Source organism: Geotrypetes seraphini, chromosome 1 (genome assembly GCF_902459505.1).
Source record: "Geotrypetes seraphini chromosome 1, aGeoSer1.1, whole genome shotgun sequence".
In the NCBI taxonomy this organism is placed as follows: domain Eukaryota; kingdom Metazoa; phylum Chordata; class Amphibia; order Gymnophiona; family Dermophiidae; genus Geotrypetes; species Geotrypetes seraphini.
In genome coordinates, this window is record NC_047084.1 from 72,274,233 (window position 1) to 72,297,788 (window position 23,556).

The 23,556-nt window shown below is 44.4% G+C and overlaps 1 protein-coding gene across 5 annotated transcripts in view; it reads left to right on the forward strand.

The window, feature by feature from the left end:
* Positions 1–20,672, forward strand: part of AMACR (alpha-methylacyl-CoA racemase) — a 59,407-nt gene extending 38,735 nt beyond the window's left edge. For all 5 annotated transcript variants that reach the window (XM_033933144.1, XM_033933155.1, XM_033933170.1 and 2 more), the window contains exons 5-6: positions 1,500–1,686; positions 19,768–20,672. In XM_033933144.1, the coding sequence (XP_033789035.1) occupies positions 1,500–1,686; positions 19,768–20,177 (597 nt within the window). In that variant the 3' untranslated portion in view covers positions 20,178–20,672. The remainder of the gene's footprint in view (positions 1–1,499; positions 1,687–19,767) is intronic.
* The last annotated feature ends 2,884 nt before the right edge of the window (positions 20,673–23,556 follow it).

Below are 23,556 nucleotides of genomic sequence, written 5' to 3' on the forward strand. Positions count from 1 at the left end.
ATAATTTAGTGTTTTTATAGTATAGCTTTAACCATTGGCTATATATCGTGCTTACTGACCTATAGTTCTCTTCTAGAGCTCTTTTTAGAAACTGACATTTCATTAGCCATTCTCTAATCCTCAATTATCATAGCCATTTTGAATTATAGGTTACAGAGGTTATCTATTTTACCATTTTCTCTGTTGTGTGTGAACCATCTTGTGTCGCAATTATCAATCTCGTTTTCTCTCCTTAGTCATCCTGTGTCAGATTTTGATCCTAAAATAATGCTATTTTTTGTCTGTGTTCTCACTTGTTTTCCTTTCTTTGTTGATCTGATACTTTAAATCCTTTGGGTGTGGGCAATTTCTCCAGATGGGTTAGTTTTATGCATACTGAGCCGGATTCAGTAAATGGCACTCGGAGTTAGATGCTGTTAAGATCCACGTCAGATGCCAGTTCTTTAAAGGTCACATAGCTCTAAGCAAACTTTATAGGACAGCATTTAATGAGGATTCCCATACCCAACTTTGGGTGCAAGGACTTACATTTGCAAATACTGGTGACGGGTCAAAACTGCGCAGACAATGAAGCGCCCACAATCGCGCGCAGGACGTCTGCGCGCTGGATTTAAACAGTATTTTAAAACGCTCCGAGGGTGTGGGGGGAACTACTTCACTTTACTTAGAACTGTTGGCGTTTCCATTGGGAGTGAGTGGAGGGGAACCCCCCATTACAGAGGAAACTGTACTTTTCCCCTAAAAAAACAGGGAAAAAGGCTGTTCCCTCTATAATGGGGTGTTCCCCCCAACACCCCCCCCAATGGGAACGCCAACAGTTCTAAGTAAAGTGTGTGGGGGGGTTCCCAACCCACCCCCCACCCCTCTCAGAGCACTTTAAAATACTGTTTAAATCCAGCCTGCAGATGTCCTGCACGCAATTATTGGTGCTCCATTGTCTGCGCGGCTTTGTCTATGTACTGCAAAAACCTGGTGTAAATGCTGGTGCACAACTACGACAGTCAGGCGCGTCAATGACATGGAAGTTCTACCGCTGTGCATGGAATCTTACTGCTCCTTGGGATTCTGCCAGGTACTTGTGAGCTGGATTGGCCACTGCTGGGAGCAGGATACTGGACTCAATGGAGCTTTGGTCTGATCCAGGATGTGTGAAACAAGAGGGCATCTGCTCAAACTCAGGGGCGGGAAATTTCATGGCGACACCAGGAAATATTTCTTCACTGAGAGATTGGTTGATCCTTGGAACGAGCTCCTGGTGCAGGTGATAAGGCAAACAGCGTGCAAGAATTTAAGAACAAATGGGATGCCCATGTGGGATCCCTTAGAGGGTTAAGCCAAGGGAACCTGTCACCGGGAGTGGGATCCCTAGGATAGTAGACTTGGGGGTGGGTCAGTAGAGTGGGCAGACCTGATGGGCTATGGCCCTTATCTGCCGTCATCTTTTATGTTTCTAAACTGTGGGCTCTTTATAACTGGTCATTTGCCTTTTTGTTTTTAAGGTTGAAGGTGCAGCTTATGTGGGCTCTTTCTTGTGGAAGGCACAAACAATTGGCCTTTGGAGCAGACCTAGAGGAGAAAATATTCTGGATAGCGGAGCACCATTTTATGACACCTACAAAACATTGGATGGAAAGTTTATGGCTGTGGGTGCCATTGAGCCAGCGTTCTATCAGGCCTTATTGAAGGGTAAGTAAGCAGTACATTTCAATGACTGGCCAGTTTTGTTGTTAATATTTCTCAAGCAGGTTGGACTGGAAGCAACAGCACTGAGCAAATACAGGATGCTGATAGCCTTTGCCAGCCTGTCATTGTAGGCTCACTGCCCTGCTGTGGATCCCACACCTAAAGCAGATTTTCTCTCATTTTTCCCATTGAAATAGACCTCCTTAACTTCTCCTGTATCATGAATATCTTCCCACTGTCATTTTGTGCTATGGTTCATAGCTTCTGTTCTGTGCATCTGTTGTCCAGATCATTTTTCCCCATTTCCTTTCTGCACTTCTGCTAGTTTTCCCATCTTTCATTCTGTATTCTTGTCCTTAACCTCTATTTACAGTACTTTCTTTCCTCTCTTTATGTTTTGCTCCATCTTTCTCAGAGTACTTCTTCCACACAAGCTCGTTATTTCACATATGTTTTTTCATCCTCCATGTTTATCTCCTGTGTCCTAGTATAAGCATTATTTTCTCCTTGGATCTGGGCTGCACTTGACCTAGTCCCTCCATGGGCTGTCTGCCACCTATACTCAGAACTGTGGTTTGGTTTATTACTTTGGATTCCTTAGTTCAGTTCTTTTGTTGGCATGTACTTTTTTTTTTTTTTCAGGTAGAAAACAGTTATAGTAATAATTGGGAAAACACATTTAGACAGTAATACCAAATCAAAAAAGAGAAGGGAAAAAAGCAAGTGAAGAAAAAAACTTGCTTATTTTGCTTGGTACTAGAATAGAATGCTGTGGCCCCCAAATTGCTGTGGAACACTGAATGGATCAGTGGCTGAGGTTGGAGGTTAAAGTCCCTCCTTTGTCACACACTGATAGCAGCAGGAGGATAAATATAGTAGTTCTGTGTTGGCTGCATCCTCTCCCTCTGCCTCTTTGGCCTGACTGTTTTGAACAGCCCTGATCTCCCTCTCTTCCTTTCCCTATTTCCCCTTCCCCTCTCCTTCCTCTGTTCAATGATTCCCCCTCTACACCCATCCCACCTTCCATCCATTGTCTATCTGCCCATCTTACCTGAAATCCCTTCTCTGTTTTTTTTCACTTAAGGGTTAGAGTGGTGGGCTGAGAACTAGGAAAGCCTGGTTCAAATCGCACTGTGGCTCTTTTTGATCTTCAGTAACTCAATTTACTTCACTCCCATTGCCTCAGTACAAATTTATGGGGGCGTTGTCAAGCTGAATTACAGCGATAAAATGCATTATTTTCCTCATAATATTGTTAAAGGGCACTAACACAAAGTTATAGTACTGTAACATTTATTTATTTATTTATTTAGTCCGTCCTCCCGAAAGAGCTCAGAACGGGTTACAAATCAGGTACTCAAGTATTTTCCCTATTTGTCCCAGTGGGTTCACAATCTGTCTAATGTACCTGGAACAGTGGAGGATTAAGTGACTTGTCCAGGGTCACAAGGAACAGTGCAGGGTTTGAACCCACAATCTCAGGGTGCTGAGGCTATGAGGGGCTGATCAGAGCCTTAGGCCCTCCCTGGTTCATCTGGAGATGGACCTAAGGCTCTGATTGGCCCAGACCCCTAAGGCCCCTCCAATAGGAGGGGCCTTAAACAACCTGGGCCAATCGGAGCCTTAGGCCCCTCCCTGGTGCATCCCAAGGGAAGGGAAGGCCCACCATTTTGAAGAGGTAGGTCTGCTGGCCAGAAGGAGTAGGCCTCCCTCCAGCCAGCCATCGTAAGCAAGGTAAAGGGGAGGGGCAGGAGATCGTGGAGGCACGGAGGAGTGTCGAGGGAGGGGGTTACATGGCAGTGGGAGGGAGTGGGAATCTCTCCCGCTGCCAGGGGAGTGTCGTGGGGGGCATTGCTTGCTGGTGGGAGGGAGTGGGCATCTCTCCCACTGCCGAGGGTGGGGTGTGTCGTTGCTTGGTGGCGGAAGGGAGTGGGAATCAGAGATTGACACGGGGACAAATTTTTCCCCATCCCTGCAGGAATTCAATTTTACTGTTCCATCCCAGCAAGTTTTGTCATTGCCCCTGTCCCTGCCCCAGCCCAAGCCCCATTCCTGTAAGCTCAGACTTAACCACACAAGCCTCAAACACCTATGGCTTAAGCTTGCAGGAATGGGGCAGGGACATGAAAAACTCGCTGGGATGGGGAAAAATTTGTCCCCATGCTATTCTCTAGTGGGCATCTCTTCCACTGCCAGGAGGGGAAAGAGGGGGGTGTCGCTGCATGGTGGCGTGAGGCAGTGGGCATCTCTCCTGTTGTGAGGATGGGTTAGCAGTGTCGGATGATTGTGCAATGCAGCAGGAAAGAGTTGGCATCTCTTCTGCTGCCGGGGCGTTGCTTGATGGCTGGATGGAGTCGGTATCTCTGACGATCTTCAAATTTTTTTTGGGGGTGGAGGGGTGCGTTTATTCTGCACATGTCGATCGCTATCACCAGCGATGGGTACATGCAAATTTAGCGAACATTTGCTATTCTCCGACAACCTCATTTGCATGCGCATTTTTGGGAGAATAACTTGCTTTATCCCAGGACAAGCAGGCAGCATATTCCCACACATGGGTGACGTCACCAACGGAGCCCCGCAGCGGACAGCCTCGAAAGCAAATTTGCTTGAAGATCTCAATCTTTCGAGCACTGCACCGCGCATGCACGCGTGCCTTCCCGCCTGAACTAGGGGGCATATCTCCTGAGAGGATCCTCAGTTCGTTTAATTCCGCGGAGACAAGAAGACACGTTTTTCTACATCTCTGCAGCAATTTAGCCTTCTCTTCACCACGGCTGTTTCTTTCTTTCAGTAAAGTTCGGTCGCTGTGCTCTCCTATTTTCTTTTTCGTTTTTTCTTAAAAAAAAAACCAAAAAAACAATTGTTTCTTTTATTTCTTGTCCGGCCGGTGAGCCTTGGGCCTAGGCCCAATTGCTCCTTCCGTTCGACACGGACTTTATTTTTTCTATGTCCCGGCCTCTCACCGGGTTCAAACGTTGTCGTCAGTGTAATCGTGTGATTTCGGTCACCGATCCCCACTGCCGCTGTCTACAGTGCCTGGGTCCAACTCATTCCCCAGAAGATTGTCACCGTTGTTTCACTCTCACTCCACGGGCTTTTCGACGCCGGTGCGCTCAATTTTTTCAACTTTTCGGAGACATGGAGCAACCTTCGGATTCTACTTCGACCTCGGCGGCTGCCTCGGTCTCGAAGGCTTCGACTCCGACGACATCGACAACTACGGTCTCGAAAGCTTCAACCCAAGTTCCGGCTGGAGCTTCGGTCTCGAAGGCCTCGACCTTGCCTGCTTCGGTTCCCTCGAAGACGGTGCCATCTGTGAAGTCTTTCATGGGGGGTAAGTCTCCGGGTTCTCTTTCAGGTACCGTACCCAAGAAGCCACCAGAGTCCTCTACACTTCCATATTCCAAGCGTACCTCCAAGATAAGGGAATACTCACCTTCGAGGTCGCCCTCTTCGGAGCGTACTGCTGCACCTACGAGGTCAGAACCTTCTGTCTCGGTGCCGATGCTGGAGGACATGTTGAAATCTATACTGAGCACTCAGATTTCCTCCTTAGTGGCTCAATTGGTCCTGTCCTCGACCTTGCCTCGGACGGATCAGCCTGTCACCCAACCAGAGCTTCCAGTATCTCGAGGCCGATCCAGGACACCGAAGAAAATTTCTTCATCTGATTCTTCTCCAGACTCACCTCCTCCGAAGCACTGGTCGAAGCATTTGAGACCTATTGCTTCCAAGCTTCGGAGGGAGTCTTCGGCATTGGATACCGAGACTTCTCTGCCTCATTCTTCGAAGCCGAAGCACGGATCTCGACACCATCGACTCGAAGTCCTTCTCGACCGAAGACGCCACCGTCGAAGCCACCCTGTCGAGACATTTCACCACAGACCTCGACTCATTCGGTACCACGTACACCTGGTACTTCTCCATCCAGGAGCCTTAAGAGAAAGCATTCTCTTACTCCACCTCACAGTACAGCTTCTTCTGTGACTCTACGTCTAGACTCAGAACCACTCTCACCATATTCCAGAGAGGCTTCTCCCTCATACTCAGCTCTTCCTAAATCTCGCAGTGTGTCTCCTGAGGAAGCGTCTGATTCCAAATCCATTTCTTTTGCCAAATTTATTTTTGATATGGGACAAGCTCTCAAACTGGATCTTCATTCAGATTCTAAGTATACTCCTGAATATTTAGCAGATATGGAGCTTCCTCATCCACCTAAAGAGTCCCTCAGATTATCTATGACTCCTGTTCTGAAACAAACCTTTGTTCGTAACATGGAGACTCCTTATTCCATCACTGCCATTCCATCTAAATTGGAATCCCGTTATCGAGTAGTTCCATGTAAAGGTTATGAAAAGTCTCAACTATCTCATCAATCCCTGGTAGTAGAATCCTCTTTAAAGAAAGCACATCCTTCTAAAATCTACGCTTCAGTTCCTCCAGGTAGAGAAGGTCGTACCATGGATAAGTTTGGTCGCCGTTTATACCAGAACTCTATGATGGCAAATAGAGTTCTTAACTATAGCTACATTTTTACATCCTACTTCAACCATTTTCTGAAGATTTTACCATCTTTTTACCCGGATATCTCCACCACTCGTCTTTCAGAATTTAAACTCATCCTTAAGACTCTTTCTCAATTACGACTCGTCATGTTACAAGCCTCATATGAAGCATTTGAACTCTCATTTCGAGTATCTGCCTTTGCTGTAGCCATGCGACGCTTAGCATGGTTGCGTATTGTTGACATGGATCCCAATCTTCAAGATCGATTGGCAAATCTACCTTGTCAGGGAAACAAATTATTTGATGACTCTATTGAAGCAGCTACCAAGCGTCTTTCAGAACATGAACGCTCTTTTGCTTCCCTCATTCGACCAAAACCTAAACCTGCACCAACTAGAGGTTTCAAACAGACTCCACGTCGTTATCCTCAGAAAACGACTCCTGCTTTTTCCAGACCTCCTCCTCGTCGTCCTCCTCAACAACAGCGACAACAAAAGTCTCAGACTCCTGCTGCCACCAAACCTGCTCAGTCTTTTTGACAATCTCAACATGAGCATTCCAATTTCTCTGTTTCCAAATTCTCCCCTCCCTATAGGGGGTCGTCTTTCCACATTTTATCACCAGTGGGAGCTCATTACATCAGATCTCTGGGTGCTTACCATCCTACGAGAGGGATACTCTCTTCGGTTACTTCAGGTGCCTCCAGATCGCCATCCAAGAGAGTGTCCTTCCAATCAGTCGCATCTTCCCCTTCTTCTTCAAGAAGCTCGAGCTCTGCTTCTCCTACGAGCTGTGGAGGAAGTTCCTCTTTCCCAAAGGAACTTGGGATTCTACTCCCGTTATTTTCTAGTTCCCAAAAAGACGGGGGATTTGCGACCGATCCTGGATCTCAGAGCTCTCAACAAATTTCTAGTCAAAGAGAAATTTCGAATGCTCACTCTGCCAACCTTATATTCCTTAATGGATCACGGGGATTGGATGTGTTCCCTTGATCTCAAAGAGACGTATACTCATATCCCTATTCATCCTGCATTTCGCAAGTACCTCAGATTTCAAGTAGGAAGCCTTCATCTGCAGTACCGAATTCTCCTCTTCGGGTTGGCTTCTTCTCCCAGAGTTTTCACAAAATGTCTGGTGGTGGTGGCTGCAGCTCTTCGCAACCAGGGTCTCCAAGTATTTCCATACCTCGACGACTGGCTCATCAAAGCTCCCTTTTTTTCAGGGGTTATTGCAGCGACCCAACAGACTATTCTTTTTCTACAAAGTTTGGGATTTCACATAAACTTTCCCAAATCTCAGTTGACTCCATCTCAGTCTCTCCAGTTCATAGGAGCAACTTTGGACACTATCAATCTAAGAGCCTACCTTCCACAACCACGTCAGGACACACTTCTTCAGATTTCTCAACAAGTCTTCCACCTTCCATCTGTTCCAGCACGAAAGATGATGGTTCTGCTCGGTCACATGGCTTCTACAGTTCATGTGATTCCTTTTGCCAGACTTCACCTTGGTATTCCGCAATAGACTCTGGCATCCCAATGGCAGCAAACCATGGATCCACCTTCTCGACTGATTTCCATAACTCCTTCATTGCGGAAGTCTCTCCGTTGGTGGATGCTCTCTTTGAATCTTTCAAGAGGTTTGCTGTTCCATCCTCTTCCTCATCAGAAAGTCCTCACAACCGACTCGTCAACGTACGCATGGGGAGCTCATGTGGACGGTCTCCGCACTCAGGATCTATGGACTCAGGCAGACCGTCGGTGTCATATCAATCTGTTGGAACTCAGAGCGATATTCTGTGCTCTCAAAGCCTTTCAACATCTTCTTCACGACATGGTGATTCTTGTACGTACAGACAACCAAGAAGCCATGTACTATGTCAACAAACAAGGAGGGACGGGATCTCACTCCCTCTGTCAAGAAGCTCTGAAATTGTGGCATTGGGCAATTCTTCACAACATCTACCTCAGAGCTGTTTATATTCAGGGTCAACACAATTATTTGGCGGACAAATTGAGTCGTCTTCTACAGCCTCACGAATGGCCGCTCAATTCTCCAACTCTTCGCCAAATCTTTGCCCGTTGGGGAACTCCACAGATAGATCTGTTTGCATCACCTCTCAACTTCAAACTACCTCAATTCTGCTCCCGCATCTATGCTCCTCAACATCTCGAAGCAGATGCGTTTCTACTGGATTGGAGGAATCAGTTCCTTTATGCCTTTCCTCCGTTTCCTCTGATTCTCAGGACTCTTGTCAAACTGAAGTCCGAACATGCCACCATGATTCTGATAGCTCCTCGGTGGCCCAGACAATCTTGGTTCTCCCTTCTACTTCAACTCAGCACCAGGGAGCCTCTACTTCTGCCCATATTTCCTTCTCTACTCACGCAGAGTCAAGGATCCTTGCTCCATCCCAATCTGCAGTCTCTACACTTAACGGCTTGGTACCTTTCTGCATAACAGACTTTCCTCAATTTTCTCAGTCTGTTCAAAATATATTACTTGCTTCCAGAAAGCCTTCAACTAGACAATGTTATGGCCAGAAGTGGACTAGATTTTCTGCTTGGTGTTCTATGCGTCACTTGCAACCTATATCGTCCTCTTTAGCATCAGTTTTGGACTACTTGCTTCATTTGTCCCAGTCTGGACTTCAAACTACATCTATTCGAGTCCATCTTAGTGCTATAGCTGCTTTTCATCAGCCTCTGGATGGAAAACCTCTTTCTGCACATCCTAAGGTTTCTCGCTTTATGAAAGGACTTCTCAATCTCCATCCACCGCTTAAACCACCTCCAGTGGTTTGGGATCTAAATGTTGTTTTAGCTCAACTTATGAAACCTCCTTTTGAACCGCTTGACAAAGCCCACCTCAAGTATCTCACTTGGAAAGCTGTGTTTTTGATTGCCCTCACTTCTGCTCGAAGAGTCAGTGAGTTACAAGCTTTGGTTGCAGATCCACCCTTCACAGTTTTTCACCATGACAAGGTGGTCCTCCGTACTCATCCTAAATTCTTACCTAAAGTTGTTTCAGAATTTCACATCAATCAGTCTATTGTTCTACCTGTGTTTTTTCCAAAGCCTCATTCTCATCCTGGAGAAGCTGCTCTTCATACCTTGGACTGTAAACGTGCTTTGGCTTTCTACCTCCAACGCACTCAACTTCACAGAACATCTCCTCAACTTTTCATCTCATTTGATCCAAACAAATTGGGACGTCCTATATCAAAACGCACAATCTCCAACTGGATGGCTGCTTGTATTTCTTTCTGCTACACTCAGGCTGGTCTTTCTCTGCAAGGTCGAGTGACGGGCCACAAAGTTAGAGCTATGGCGGCATCTGTAGCTTTCCTCCGATCAACTCCTATTGAGGAAATCTGCAAGGCTGCCACTTGGTCCTCGGTTCATACTTTCATCTCTCATTATTGTCTGGATACCTTATCCAGAAGGGATGGCCACTTTGGCCAATCTGTTTTGCAAAATCTTTTTTTGTAAATTGCCAACTTCCCTCCATCCCTTTTTACTTAGCTTGGAGGTCACCCATGTGTGGGAATATGCAGCCTGCTTGTCCTGGGATAAAGCACAGTTACTTACCGTAACAGTTGTTATCCAGGGACAGCAGGCAGATATTCCCACAACCCTCCCACCTCCCCTGGTTGGCTTCTTGGCTAGGTGTCTGAACTGAGGATCCTCTCAGGAGATGCGCCCCCTAGTTCGGGCGGGAAGGCACGCGTGCATGCGCGTGAAGATCGAGATCTTCAAGCAAGTTTGCTATCGAGGCTGTCCGCTGCGGGGCTCAGTTGGTGACGTCACCCATGTGTGGGAATATCTGCCTGCTGTCCCTGGATAACAACTGTTACGGTAAGTAACTGTGCTTTTTTGTAATCGCTACAATAACGGCTGTGAGTGGCCCATCAGTTTTTAACGCAAAGATTTGAGAATCTAGCCCTAGGTCTAGAAATGTTCCCACCCTTGTTAGTTCCTGAATCAGCTGCTCCATAAAGGAAAAGGGATTGGGACTTTTATACTGACTCTTTCTCGTTTATACAACCACACACACAATACGGTTTACATTCAGCTACTTCAAGCATTTTCCCTATCTGTCCCGGTGGGTTCACAGTCTATCTAATGTACCTGGGGCAGTAGAGCAGTGTTTTTCAACCTTTTTTGGGCAAAGGCACACTTGTTTCATGAAAAAAATTACGAAAATGTTAAAATGTTAACCATTAGAAAATGTTAAAAAATTTAACTCTGTGCCTATATTGACTATATATAAAGTAATTCTCTTGAATAGGAATCAAATAAACACAAAGAAAGTATTTTATAATGCTTCCACCGCCAACAACACCGTTGGCGGCGGTGGCACTCAAGTGGCTAAAGAGCCGCAGTTTGCCGGCCTAGGGACAACACTGGAGGGTGGCCAGCTGTGCACCCCCTTGGGACGTAAACCCGGGGTGGGGCAGACCGCCCCCCCCCACCCTGGTATGCCACTATCTGTACCTCACTCCCTCCCTATGACCAAAAATTCTCCTTTCTTCTATTCCCCGTGTACACAACCATCTCTTTCCCTCCCTTCCTCTCTCCCAAGTCCATGCCTTCTGTGTCCAAACACTCATTCCCTCCCCCACCTCAGCATCTCTTTCCCTCCCTTCCTCTCTCCCAAGTCCATGCCTTCTGTGTCCAAAAACCCATTCCCTCCCCCACCTCAGCATCTCTTTCCCTCCCTTCCTCTCTCCCAAGTTCATGCCTTGTGTCCAAAACGCACTCCCTCCCCCCTTTTGTGTTCCGTGTTTGCCTCCCAGCCCATCTTTGCAACTTTCTCAGCAAAACGAAGCTCAAGCCGCGAGGCTTGTCTTCTGCTTCCTGCCTGCCCTGCCGCGCACAAATAGCCGAACGGAAGTATTCTCCGACGTCAGCGCTGACGTCGGAGGGCAGGCTTTGCTTAAGCCCTCCCTTCGACGTCAGCGCTGACATCGGGGAATGCTTGCGATCGGCTATATGTTAGCTGCAGGGCAGGCAGGAACAGAAGACGAGCCTCGCGGCTCGAGATGTATTGAACTCCACGGGTCCCCCGTCCAGCTCTCTCCTGTCCACGTGGGACGGACCGCCCCTCTCCCTAGACTGGTGGTACTGCCCTGATGGCGGCCCTGACCGTACGGCACACCAGGCAACATCTCGCGGCACACTAGTGTGCCGCGGAACAGCGGTTGAAAAACACTGCAGTAGAGGATTAAGTGGCTTGCCCAGGGTCACAGGGAGCAGCCCACAACCTCAGGATTCTGAGGCAGTAGCTCTACCCACTATGCCACACACTCCTCATAATGCTAGATTCACTAAGCCCACCGATCAAGTCCCGACCACTTAGCGATCCCTTTGTGACCTGATTTTCCTTTGACCTGATTCACTAACTTCTGTCCTGATCATCCTCTGATCAGCGCATGCAAATGATGGGGAATGGCATGCAAATATAGGCAGGCAGCGATTCACTAAAAAAAATGAGGCACATCGACTGGGCTGGCCGATCAAAAAATAAGCAACTGCTGAGGACCCTACGGGCTTGCGAAAAAGTTTTTAAAAAAAGTTCTTCTGGGCACGGAGGGCCAGCACTTGCGCAGACCATCTATAGATGTGTCGGGATTGCTGGAGAGCAATCCGGGCGATCGGTTGGAGGGGGGAATCAGCCCCCCAGCCAAGGATTGCTCATGGATCGGATCCGATCCATAGCCTTAGTGAATATAGCCCATAGTCCTTGATTTAATCTATGAACTTTACCTCTCTAGCATGCCCCAATTTTACATTTATCCTGTTAGTATCAGGGTAATCATGCTTAGCTTTATTCAATCAGATGAATCTAATTATCAATTAAATTTGGTAAGTTGGGTGATAGAGAAACTTAGAGAGCAGTTGCTGTTCACCTTGATGATTTGGGTATTGAATAAATTTGTTCTTTATATTAAATTATAATTTAAATACTAACTTGTTTACTCAGGTTCCCTTTGTCTAATATTACATTTTGTTTAAAGATCAAAATTCATTCAGTGTGGTTATAAGTATATGTAACAAAAAAGAATTATTTTTTTGGGGGGGAGGGTTCATATTACTGTAATAGTTGTCATTAAGGGACTAGAAGGGACATAATCCCCCCATTTCTTAACTTTGCATCTGCATCACTTGTCTGTAAATTTTCTTTTTTACATTTTTAAGCATACATTAAGAAGGATTCCTAAATTCATAGTATGCTGTTAAAAACTGGAAGCTAATGAAGACTAATTCTTCATTCAGCAATCTTTCTCCGTTCTACATCAAAGAAATAACCCTCCACATTAATTATTTCAAGAAATTTTAAGTTCTAATTAGCAGTAATTAAACTCAGCTTTCTGTTTGTTCAAAGCATTGAAACTGAAGCTTTGTCATTGCTGTCTTGTAATCACCATCATCACCATTCTTTTACATAGGAAGAAGCTGAAGAGAAGTAGCTTCAATTATTTTTTGGAAAATGCGCAACCAGCTGACCTGTTAATTGCAAGAGCTATCCTCGCTTTTATCTCTTGTGGCAGTTGCACATGTGCTTTAGTTTTCAAGGGCAATGAAAGAACGGTGCATGCCACTTTCTGATCACAGTTGAATTTTTGCTCAAAGCCTAGCACCCTTTTTGCCTAGCTGTCCTCTGACCTACAGATTGACTCGTTTTGACTTGCAAATGCCACAAGTGCAGAAAGGCTTGTAAAGCACTGGTCGTCATTAATTTTTAAGCTAGGGGCCATTGCATTCTTATGAGCTGAAGAATCATCAAATATCTTCTCATGCTGGCTCATGCCACTGCTGATCAGTATGTGTTGATGACATTCATCCCCATCTGCCCACCTTCAAACTTCAAAGCTGTGAACATTTCCAAATGCATTCTCTTTTGGCTATTGAGAAATGCCTTGTCCTTCAAGCATGCAGCTCTTCTCCCCCCTCCCCTCCTCCTCCCATACATTTTTCCTGTTCTGTGCCATATCTGAGTAGAGAGAGGCACAGTATTAAAAAAAACAACCCTAAAAAAAACCCTCAAAAGTTAATGAGGGCTGCCCCGGATGTCTCCCAGAGCCACCATCATACCAGGGTACCCTTACTTTTTGGGCTTGCGAGCTACTTTTAAAATGTCCAAATCAAAATGATCTATCAATAATAAAATTTTAAAAAACACAAAGCACACTGTATGCAGAGAAAATGGTGCAATATGCAATACCTGTGCAATGCCTGTCAGCTGATGTCCTTACTAGAGAATGACACGGTGAAAAAATTGGTCCCCGTCACCGCCCCGTCCCCGTCTCACCATCCCCGTCACCGCCCCGTCCCCGTCTCACCATCCCCGTCACCGCCCCGTCCCCGTCTCACCATCCTCTTCACCGCCCCGTCACCGCCACTGCCACCCCATTCACCGCCCCGTCACCGCCACTGCAATCCCATTCACTTTTCTTTATTTACGTATAAAGGAAACATTCTTTAAAACTTTAAAACTTAGTTAAATATTAGTTAATAACTATACAAAAACAAAACACGCAGAGAAAAAATTAATTAATAAAAATTCTCAAAACTGACACATTTTGATCACTAAATTTAAAATAGTTATTTTTCATACAGTTTTTCAATCACTAATCTTCCACCACCCCTGGGGCTAGCAATGCAAAAACAAACACGACATGTACTTTAAATGCTGCCGTGATTAGCATAGTGACCGCGGCTACGGCTGCAAGTCTCCCCTCCCCCCAGCGATCACGGCAGGAGGGCACCCAACCCCTCCTGTAGACCCCCCCAACGGCCCTCCCGACAATCGCAGCAGAAGGGTACCCAACCCCTCCTGCCGGTCCTCCCAATGGCCTCCCCTAAGATCGCCGGCAGGAGGGTACCCAACCCCTCCTGCTGGACCCCCCCCCAACGAACCCTCCCACCCCGGAACCCCCTTAGTCTTACTTTCCAAGTTGGACCGGACGGCTCCTCACACGTATGGCCAGCAGGCTTGCCTCCGTCCAAATGAGGCGGGCCCGCCCCTACCCTGCCCAACCCACAGGATCCTAGGGCCTGATTGGTCTAGGCACCTAAAGCCACTCCCGCTATAGGAGGGGCCTTAGGTGCTTGGGCCAATCAGGCCCTAGGATCCTGTGGGTTAGGCAGGGGAGGGGAGGGGCGGGCCCGCCTCATTTGGACGGAGGCAGGCCTGCTGGCCAGACGAGCGAGGAGCTGTCCGGTCCAACTTGGAAAGTAAGACTAAGGGGGTTCCGGGGGGGGAGGGTTCGTTGGGGGGGGGTCCAGCAGGAGGGGTTGGGTACCCTCCTGCCGGCGATCTTAGGGGAGGCCATTGGGAGGCAGGGGAGGGGAGGGGCGGGCCCGCCTCATTTGGACGGAGGCAGGCCTGCTGGCCAGACGAGCGAGGAGCTGTCCGGTCCAACTTGGAAAGTAAGACTAAGGGGGTTCCGGGGTGGGAGGGTTCGTTGGGGGGGGGGTTCAGCAGGAGGGGTTGGGTACCCTCCTGCCGGCGATCTTAGGGGAGGCCATTGGGAGGACCGGCAGGAGGGGTTGGGTACCCTTCTGCTGCGATTGGCAGGAAGGGTTGATCTGACAAATGAGGAGCACGGTGAAACACAGGTAAATAGCGGTTCCTAGAAGGGGGTACATTGGCCCGCGGGGACAAACCTGTTCACCGTTTCCGCGGTCGGTGAATGGCCTTGTCCCCGTCACCGCAGCGACTGCTAGTTTTCTTCCCCGTTTTCGGCGGTGACCCGCGGCTTAAATGCGGTGGCCGCGGGTAAACCGTCACTGTGTCATTCTCTAGTCCTTACCAAATAAGGACAGCTCAAATAAGATAAGCATGTGACAGTCCAAAAGTTATAATGCATGCTCCTTAGCCTTAAGCTGTAGGCAAAGTCTGATTGTTGCCCATATAAGGGATTCTTAAACAAGATAAGAGATAAGATAAGGGTAAACCTGTGTCAGGTTAATATTTGGCAAAAGTCTTGTGACAAGATGCTAGTATTTTTCCTTTACTTATAATGGTTGCATGGCAAGAAGGGAGAGGGAATGAGAAACAGGGCCTCAGATCCAAACACAGGCCTAGATACACACACAGGGCCTAGGTCAGTGTGCTGACCTGGCCTGCGTTCAGAACCGCCTGTGTGCTGACCCTGCCTGTGTTCTGATGCCCTGGATCAGAACTTATCAGATCTCCATCTCTACACTGGGGGTGTTTTTAAAAGGCCCGAACGGGGGTTGGGGGTGTTAAAAATTTATATCTTCGCTGCATAAGACGCATCGATATTTCCACCCACTTTTGGAAAAAAGTGTATCTTATGGAGCAAAAAATACGGTAAGCGATTTGTCCAAGATCTCAAGCAACATCAGTAGGATTTGAGCCCTGGCTTCCCTTGTTTTCAGCTGGCTGCTGTAATCATGTTTGGTAATTATTTATGATAACTGAGACCAAACGATGTACGGGGCAGAGCTTATTTAGGTTTAAAACCTGGTGCTGGTCACCTATGAGTTTCTGCCCGGGGCCGAAAAAGTCACTTGATATATGCCTAGGCCCATACTGAGGTGTCTCACATTAATTAATTCATTATTCTTTTCTGGTCTTGTGAATGTTCTTTAAGAATCAAATACTGGGCACTGTCAATGCCTTTTTGCTTTGTTATATGATATTTTGACAGTTTTTTCTTAGAGTTTTTTGTTTGCCTGTAATGTAGTGTGACATAATCAGAACGGAAGGAGGTTTAAACTTTCACACCACTGTATTCCTATTTGTTACTTTTTAATATTGTTTTAATTTGTATAGGAGTACAACTTTATATTTTTTTTCCAGTTCAATAGAAATAATTTTACTTCTTGGTTTTTTTTTAAATATAATTTGTCATAATTTTCAAAAATTGCTTATTTTGGCATCCCCCACCCCCCAACAATGTGCCAGCCCAGCCTAGCCCAAACCATGTGCTGCTCATAATACATCATAACTTGCACATCTGGTTTCCTGGCTTGGAAGGAACATTGATTGGGGGATAGGGGCTGCTAGACTACCAGGGACTGGCACTAATGACAATTTACCTTTGTTTTTGATCTGCACCAATTGTGGTCCTTTATTCTGTTTTGAAATAGAAATATTGGTTGTTTCATTATAAATGCTATACATTTGTTAGGACTCCTGACGCAAGCAGCAGTGCCGAAACATGACACGTATCGAGTCCCATACACTGAATAGCATCATAGAAACATGACGGCAGATAAAGGCCAAATGGTCCATCTACTCTGCCCATCTGCAGTAACCATTATCTCTTCCTCTCTCTATTGGCTAAGGCTCTTAACATTTGCATCTCCTCTTCCTATAGGCTGAGGCTCTGTGCACCTGCATTGTGAGGTCATAGAGCTACCCATCCGCAGTAACCATTATCTCTTTCTCTCTCTAAGAGATCTCACGTGCCTATCCCAGGCCCTCTTGAATTCAGACACAGTCTCTGTTTCCACTACCTCTTCCGGGAGACTGTTCCATGCTTCTACCACCCTTTCTGTAAAAAAGTATTTCCTCAGATTACTCCGGAGCCTATCACCTCTTAACGTCATCCTGTGCCCTCTCATTGCAGAGTTTCCATTCAAATGAAAGAGACTTGACTCATGCACATTTATATTATGTAGGTATTTAAACATCTCTTTCATATGTCCCCTCTACCACCTTTCCTCCAGAGTATACAGATTGAGATCTTAAATCTGTCCCCATATGCCTTATCACAAAGACCACACACCATTTGCAATAAAAACCCTTATAAAGACTTAGGCATGTCCACTGTTTCATAATCTGAATGTAACTCACCTTCAGCTACAACTGAAAAAAAAAGATGGGAGCTAAATGTATTTATTTATTTTTAGTATTTATACCAGTTATAGATTAAGTGGTTTACATTCAGGTGCTCAAGCATTTTTCCCTATCTGTCCCAGTGAGTTCACACTCTGCCTAATGTACCTAGAGCAATGGGGGATTAAATGACTTGCCCAGGGTCAGAAGAAGCAGCATAGGATTTGAACCCACAACCTCAGGATGCTGGGGCTGTAGCTCTAAGCACTGCACCACACACTCCCTTTCTTTCTGTAATACCACATATCAAATCGCAATGTTCTCTTCATGTACTGACAAACTTTAAATGTTCCAATTATAAATAAATATCAAGTAAAATGTGAATCATTAAAGGGAATGCTTCAGACCCAGAATTTTTTAATAATATGCCATACAGTAAAGGTCCATTAATGCATAAGTATAAGCTTCAGCAGGCTTAAGAGCAGTCAAATGAGGTCTGCTAAAAATTCTTTCTACTTGTCAGTCACAATTATTATATTCATTTGGTTTATGATTTATGCCATTTCTCAGAATAAATAAGTGTTCAAAAGGTTTTCAAAGCTGCCTTTTTTTTAGCTAGTCAACAAGCAGATATTGGCTAATTGGACAGCTGCTGAGTTGATCCTCATCAGACTATGCTCAGATCACCATGATACATATGCGGTATAGCTGTGGTGTAGAATTTAAAAAGAAAAGCTGCCATGGCCATTATTGAAACATAAACTCCATCCCCCTACCCTGAAGCTGAACCACCTGAGTAGTTCCTCCGGGCTTTCCTATACTTTTATATTTTATTAAGTTCTTATTTTTATATTACTGTAAACCGCTGAGATCTGTGGTAAGATTTGGTGGTACTGTATATCAAATTTTAATAAACATAAACACATCTGAAGACAACTCCCTCCCCCAAAACAGCCATAGTGTCCCACACCCAGTCCTACCTTATTCCCTGGTGTCTAGTAGGTTCAGAACAGGAGTGATCCTTACTTGTTCCTGCCCCTTCCTGCGCCAGGTTCAAAATAGTACCATCAACCCATAGAAACAGTAATGCTGCTTGTGATCTTGATTGCGAGTTGTGTCATTGTTATACCACAGGGCTCTATAACTTGCGGTACTGAGCTACCGACTCTCTTGGTAAACTAAGTCTGACTTATACCACATCTTTATCTACCTATATAAAAATGACCCAAGTATGCATATAACATACCTTTTTAGATTCTCTTCACTCTTGTGTGTATACCTTAGTGATAGCTGGTTTCCAATCACTCTTTGTGGTTCCATCTCCCTGACTTTTCTCCAACTCCAATTTTTCATATCATCAAATGTTGAAGGTCTATCTCACCTTCCATACTGTCACATTTTTTTCTGTATCGTACCTTTCTCTGTCACTATGCCCCTGCCATACTATAATTCATCGTTTTAGCTCCTACTTAATTATTGATTTCCCTCTTTAAAAAATTGAAATGCTTTCATTCATTCTTTTTGAGTCATGGTCTCTCCAGCTGCAAAAAATGACCCTTTTGTGTCATTGAGTCTCTCATTATGTAGGGAATGCTACTGTCTCATACCTGGAAAACCAAGAAAAAACTGCAGATAATGTACAAAGATGCAGGCAAATATTTATTAGACCAAAATTAAAATATAGTAATATAAAACCTTTTTACCAACCAAGGGACCCGACAAGGACAACACACCTTCGTCAGGGGTCCATGGTAAATAAGGTTTAAAATGAACCACAAAAAATGAGGGTAACAACGATTGCCTGTGTGATTCTTCCTGCAAGGTCACTGCCAAAAGTGAGCCGTATCAAAACTGTCTCATACCTTACAGCAGTATATCGCAAACTGTGTGCCTCCTGAAATTTCTGGTGTGCCGCGGTACTCTGAGGAAGAGGAGAGAAGCCAGCGCCGGAGAGGCACGTCCTGTAAGCAATCTCCCGACGCTGGCATCTTTTCTCTCTGCCGGTCTTCTCTCCAGCATGGGTCTTTTCGCAAGGCCCGTTTGAAGGGCCTTTGGGTTCATAGTCGCACGCGAGATACCAGCGCGCCGACAATCGAGCGCTGACAATTCAGCGCAAGACACCAGCGCGCTGCGGGAAAACTTAGGTTAAAGAGCTCTGAAGCGGGGTGTGGTGTGGACCCCCCCACACACTTTACTACATAGTGTTCACGCTACTGTTGGGGGGGGTTTGGAACCCTCCATTATAGAGAAAACTGAACTTTTTCTGATTTTTTTCGGGAATAGTTCCGTTTTCTCTATAATGTTGGGGGTTGCACCCCCCCAACACCCCCTTCCAATGGCAGCATGCAGTAAAGTGGGGGGGCCCCCACACCACCCATCGGAGCTCTTTAAAATAAAGTTTTCCCGTGGCGTGCTTGTGTCGTGCGCTGAATTGTCAGCGCTCGATTGTCGGCGCGTTGGTGTCTGGCGTGCGATTGTCCCTTCACCGGCCTTTGTGCATTCACTGATGGTGGCGTGCTGACATCACACATGCGCATGATGTCATCAAGCCAGCACACTTCTGGGTGTCTTGAGCTGGAGACACTAGGTCTAGTGTGCCCTGGTTCAAAAAAGTTTGCCTTATAGAAATGCTCTAAACATTTGAATGTTTCTGTATTTTTCCTGGAAGAAATATTTAGTGTTGTGTTGTCTTTGTTTTTATAATATTTCCATAGGCCTCAGGCAGGGACATTAATATATATTCTTCCTCATTTACATTAGGACTTGAGCTTGATTCCACCAAACTTCCCAATCAACTCAGCTTTTCTGACTGGCCTTCACTGAGAAGCATTTTTACAGACACATTTTCAAAGAAGTCACAAGCTGAATGGTGCAAAATTTTTGATGGCACAGATGCCTGTGTTACTCCTGTGTTGCCCCTTGAGGAAGTTTCTCTGCACCCTCACAATAAAGAACGGGGGTCTTTTATCAGGGACGTTGACGAGAAAGTCAGCCCGCGACCTGCTCCGCTTTTCTCTCGGACACCGGCTACTCCCAGCTTAAGAAGGGATCCATTGGTGGGAGAGCACACACATGAGATCCTAAAAGAGACTGGATTCACGGAGGAAGAAATTGCTAAACTCCAGTCTGATGGAATAATTGAATGCAACAAGGCAAAAGCAAATTTATAATCATTAAGCAGGCTCATCTACATGTTTCAGTAAGGGAGCAGTGAATTGCTTATGATTGTATGTATTGGAAAAGGAATGAACTGCACATCAGTATTTGTTGCCTGCCAAATCACATTTTTATAATTTAGAAAGCAGTTAAATCTTGTTACCTGCACTGCCCATTCTTTTTTGTAGGCTGACTAGACCTGGAAAAGATCTGGTTTTCAGTCTGCAGAATGTTAGCACACTGGAGTTTTGTCCAAGGAATCCTGTCATAAGGTTTTTCATGCCTATGACTCCCATAAACACTTAACAATTTTTTTAAAACTTTATATAGTAATGTAAAATGCATTAACACTTTGTTTATTGCTAGAACATTTCTGTATGCTGATTTCTGACTAATTTCAGACTTCAATTTGAAAATTAAAATGACTGCTATCCTGTAATATTCTGTTTTGTGGTTGAAAGATAAATCCCTTATCTATTCTAATAAACCCTGTACTATTTTTGTGTGCATATATTTGTTTAAAATGTACTTGCTGTATCTACAAGTCTAGGTTGAATACAAACCACACATAAACACAGAATACAAAAACCACCCTGCGCAGTTATTACAAACCACATTTACCAGGAGCCTAGATTTTGCTCTTAAAAGCAGCACCAGTAAGCTTTACAGACTAAATAGCAAGCCATACGTGTTTAGAGCATCAGTCTTGCCAAACTTGATAAATAACCTTCTGTAAGACTTTAAAACCAATGCCAGTAAATCAGCATGAAACAACATTCGGTAAGAAACAAGGTGCCATCTTTAAAATTATAGTCATAAAACAGCGAAAATGCAGTAGTTCTCACTCTCCTTTATGTACAGTTCACAGCTGCAAAGGCATATTTAAAAATATACTGTATTTTCTTTTTAGTTCCAATCTGTTTATTATAAAATCATACAGATATAGAAAACATACATCAACTTGTACAGTTCACAAAAGTCATGGTGAAACTGAGGTACAATATAGCAAACAAATCAGATATTCACAAGCAAAATATAATATACATATTGAAAATATCATAAAGATTGAATATAAACATCAATGGGAGCCCAAAGAGATTGGGTCGATAGTTTCTGTCGTTGTGGCATTTTTTCAGCTGCATATTGTTCAAATCTTTTATATAGGCATAAGGAATTCCACCAGAAGGTGAAATTCAGACAAGACGCTGACTTGTCTGAATTTTGAAGGACGTGTTGAATGCCTACTGAAATCATAATGTCAATCAGCTTGTCTTTGCAAAGACTGGTTTTAAAGCAGGGATGAAGAGAGCACTTAACAATAATATCAAAGGAGAGATCAGCTGTACATTTAGTAATATGACATACAAAGGACCAAATCTGCATCCAAAAAGGTTTAATAAGAGGACATGAGAATAACATGTGACTAAGCGATCCTTGCGATTGTAAGCAATGCCAGTAATTATCATCAGTAGAGAGGTTTGCTTTCTTCTTTTTATAAGGAGTCCATATCGCTCTCCACATTACAAATAGAAGTGATTGAGACATACTAGCTGATAATAAGGGTCTGTTAATTTTTGACCATAATCTACACCATTCCGTATCAGTCAACTCTCCATCTAAATCTTTGGACCATTTGTCAACAATGGCCGGGGATGATTTATAATAGAAATCTCTTAAGATCTTATAATAAAATGACATAGCTTTTCCTATATCTATAGTCGTAGTACTCCATATATAGATGGACGAGGTATCAGATAAGTGTATATTGGATAGAAGAGAGGATAGAGTTGGCCATTGATGTTTCTTAGTTGAGAGAGATGGAAAGGATTCACAGAATTTGGAAAAGGGCAATAACTCAGATCCATTATAAAGGGACCGAACTTGCCACACACCTGCATCTTTCCATTTCTTCCAGTTCAAACATCGTTTGTTTAGTTTCAATGACATTGTTCCAGAGGGTCATATCCATGTGGGAAAAGATGGAATGTACTGCTACCTTATCAAATGCTCGAAGTGCAGTATGAGTCGCTGGGAAGAGAGGGAAATTCTTGAGACATTTAGGCATAGTCATAGTAGGAAGAGCATATATAGGAATTGGTTTACTAATGGAAACTTCCAAGTTTAACCAAGAAGGGATTACAAAAGGATCATCTGATGCTCTATATGTTATCCAGTAGGAACCATATTTGGCTAAGGAGGCTAAATGATATTTATAAAAATCAGGAAAATTTATCCCCCCTAGGGATTTTGCTGCTCTCAATTTGCTGAGCGCTATTTTAGGTCTTTTATGCTGCCATATAAAAGAAGTTAATTGACTGTCTATCCATTTGTACAATTGTGGTTTACATAAGCTTGGAAGCATGATGAGTTTAAATAGAATTTTAGGGGACAGAGTCATTTTGATTGCGGAAATACGACCCCACCAAGTAATATAAAGTGGAGACCATTGTGATAAGGTATTATTTATCATTTCTTTCAATTTAGCGATATTGAAGTCCATAACAACTTCAGGGTCTTTATGAATATATACACCAAGATATTTTATAGGCGAAGTGGACCATGAGAATGAAAAGTTTTGTATGTCAGAGTATGAAGCGTGGTCATTAAGCGGAAAGATGACTGATTTGCTCCAATTTACTTTATATCCTGAGAAAGAAGAGTATATTTCCGTCAGGGGGATGAGTGCAGACAGAGAATCTTGAGGATTTTTAAGAAAAAGCATAATGTCATCAGCATATGCTGCTATTTTAACGTCTTGGGGTGTTGAAGGTATTCCTTGTATGGAAGGGGATTGTCTAATTGCAGATATCAAGGGTTCTAACGAAAGATTAAAAAGGAGAGGTGAAAGAGGGCAGCCTTGCCTTGTTCCCCTATGTAAAGGAATTGGATTAGAGAGTGAGTTATTGATTAAAATTCTAGAATGTGGTTTCCAGTATAATGCGCGTATCCAAGCCACAAAATCTTCACCAAAATGAAACCACTTAAGAACCTGTAGTAGGAACTGCCATTCGACCCTATCGAATGCCTTTTCAGCGTCTATTGCAAGTCCTACCACAGGTTCAGCTAATACTTTTGCACACCCAGAGATATTGTGAAAAATGCGTAGATTGTCTCCTATATAGCGTTGTATGATAAAGCCTACTTGGTCAGGAGCTATGAGTAGATGTATTACTTTATTTATTCTGTTAGCTAAAATTTTTGGAAGTATTTTATAATCCGAATTAAGTAAAGATATTGGTCTATAATTGCCCACTTTAGTGGGATCTCTGTCTGGTTTAGGGAATATTATTATGTTGGCTTCCATGAAGTTACGTTGTAAATCGGGATGTGAATGTATATAATTGAAATATTTCAGTAAGTGGGGGCTGAGTTGTGTGGATAAGACTTTGTAAA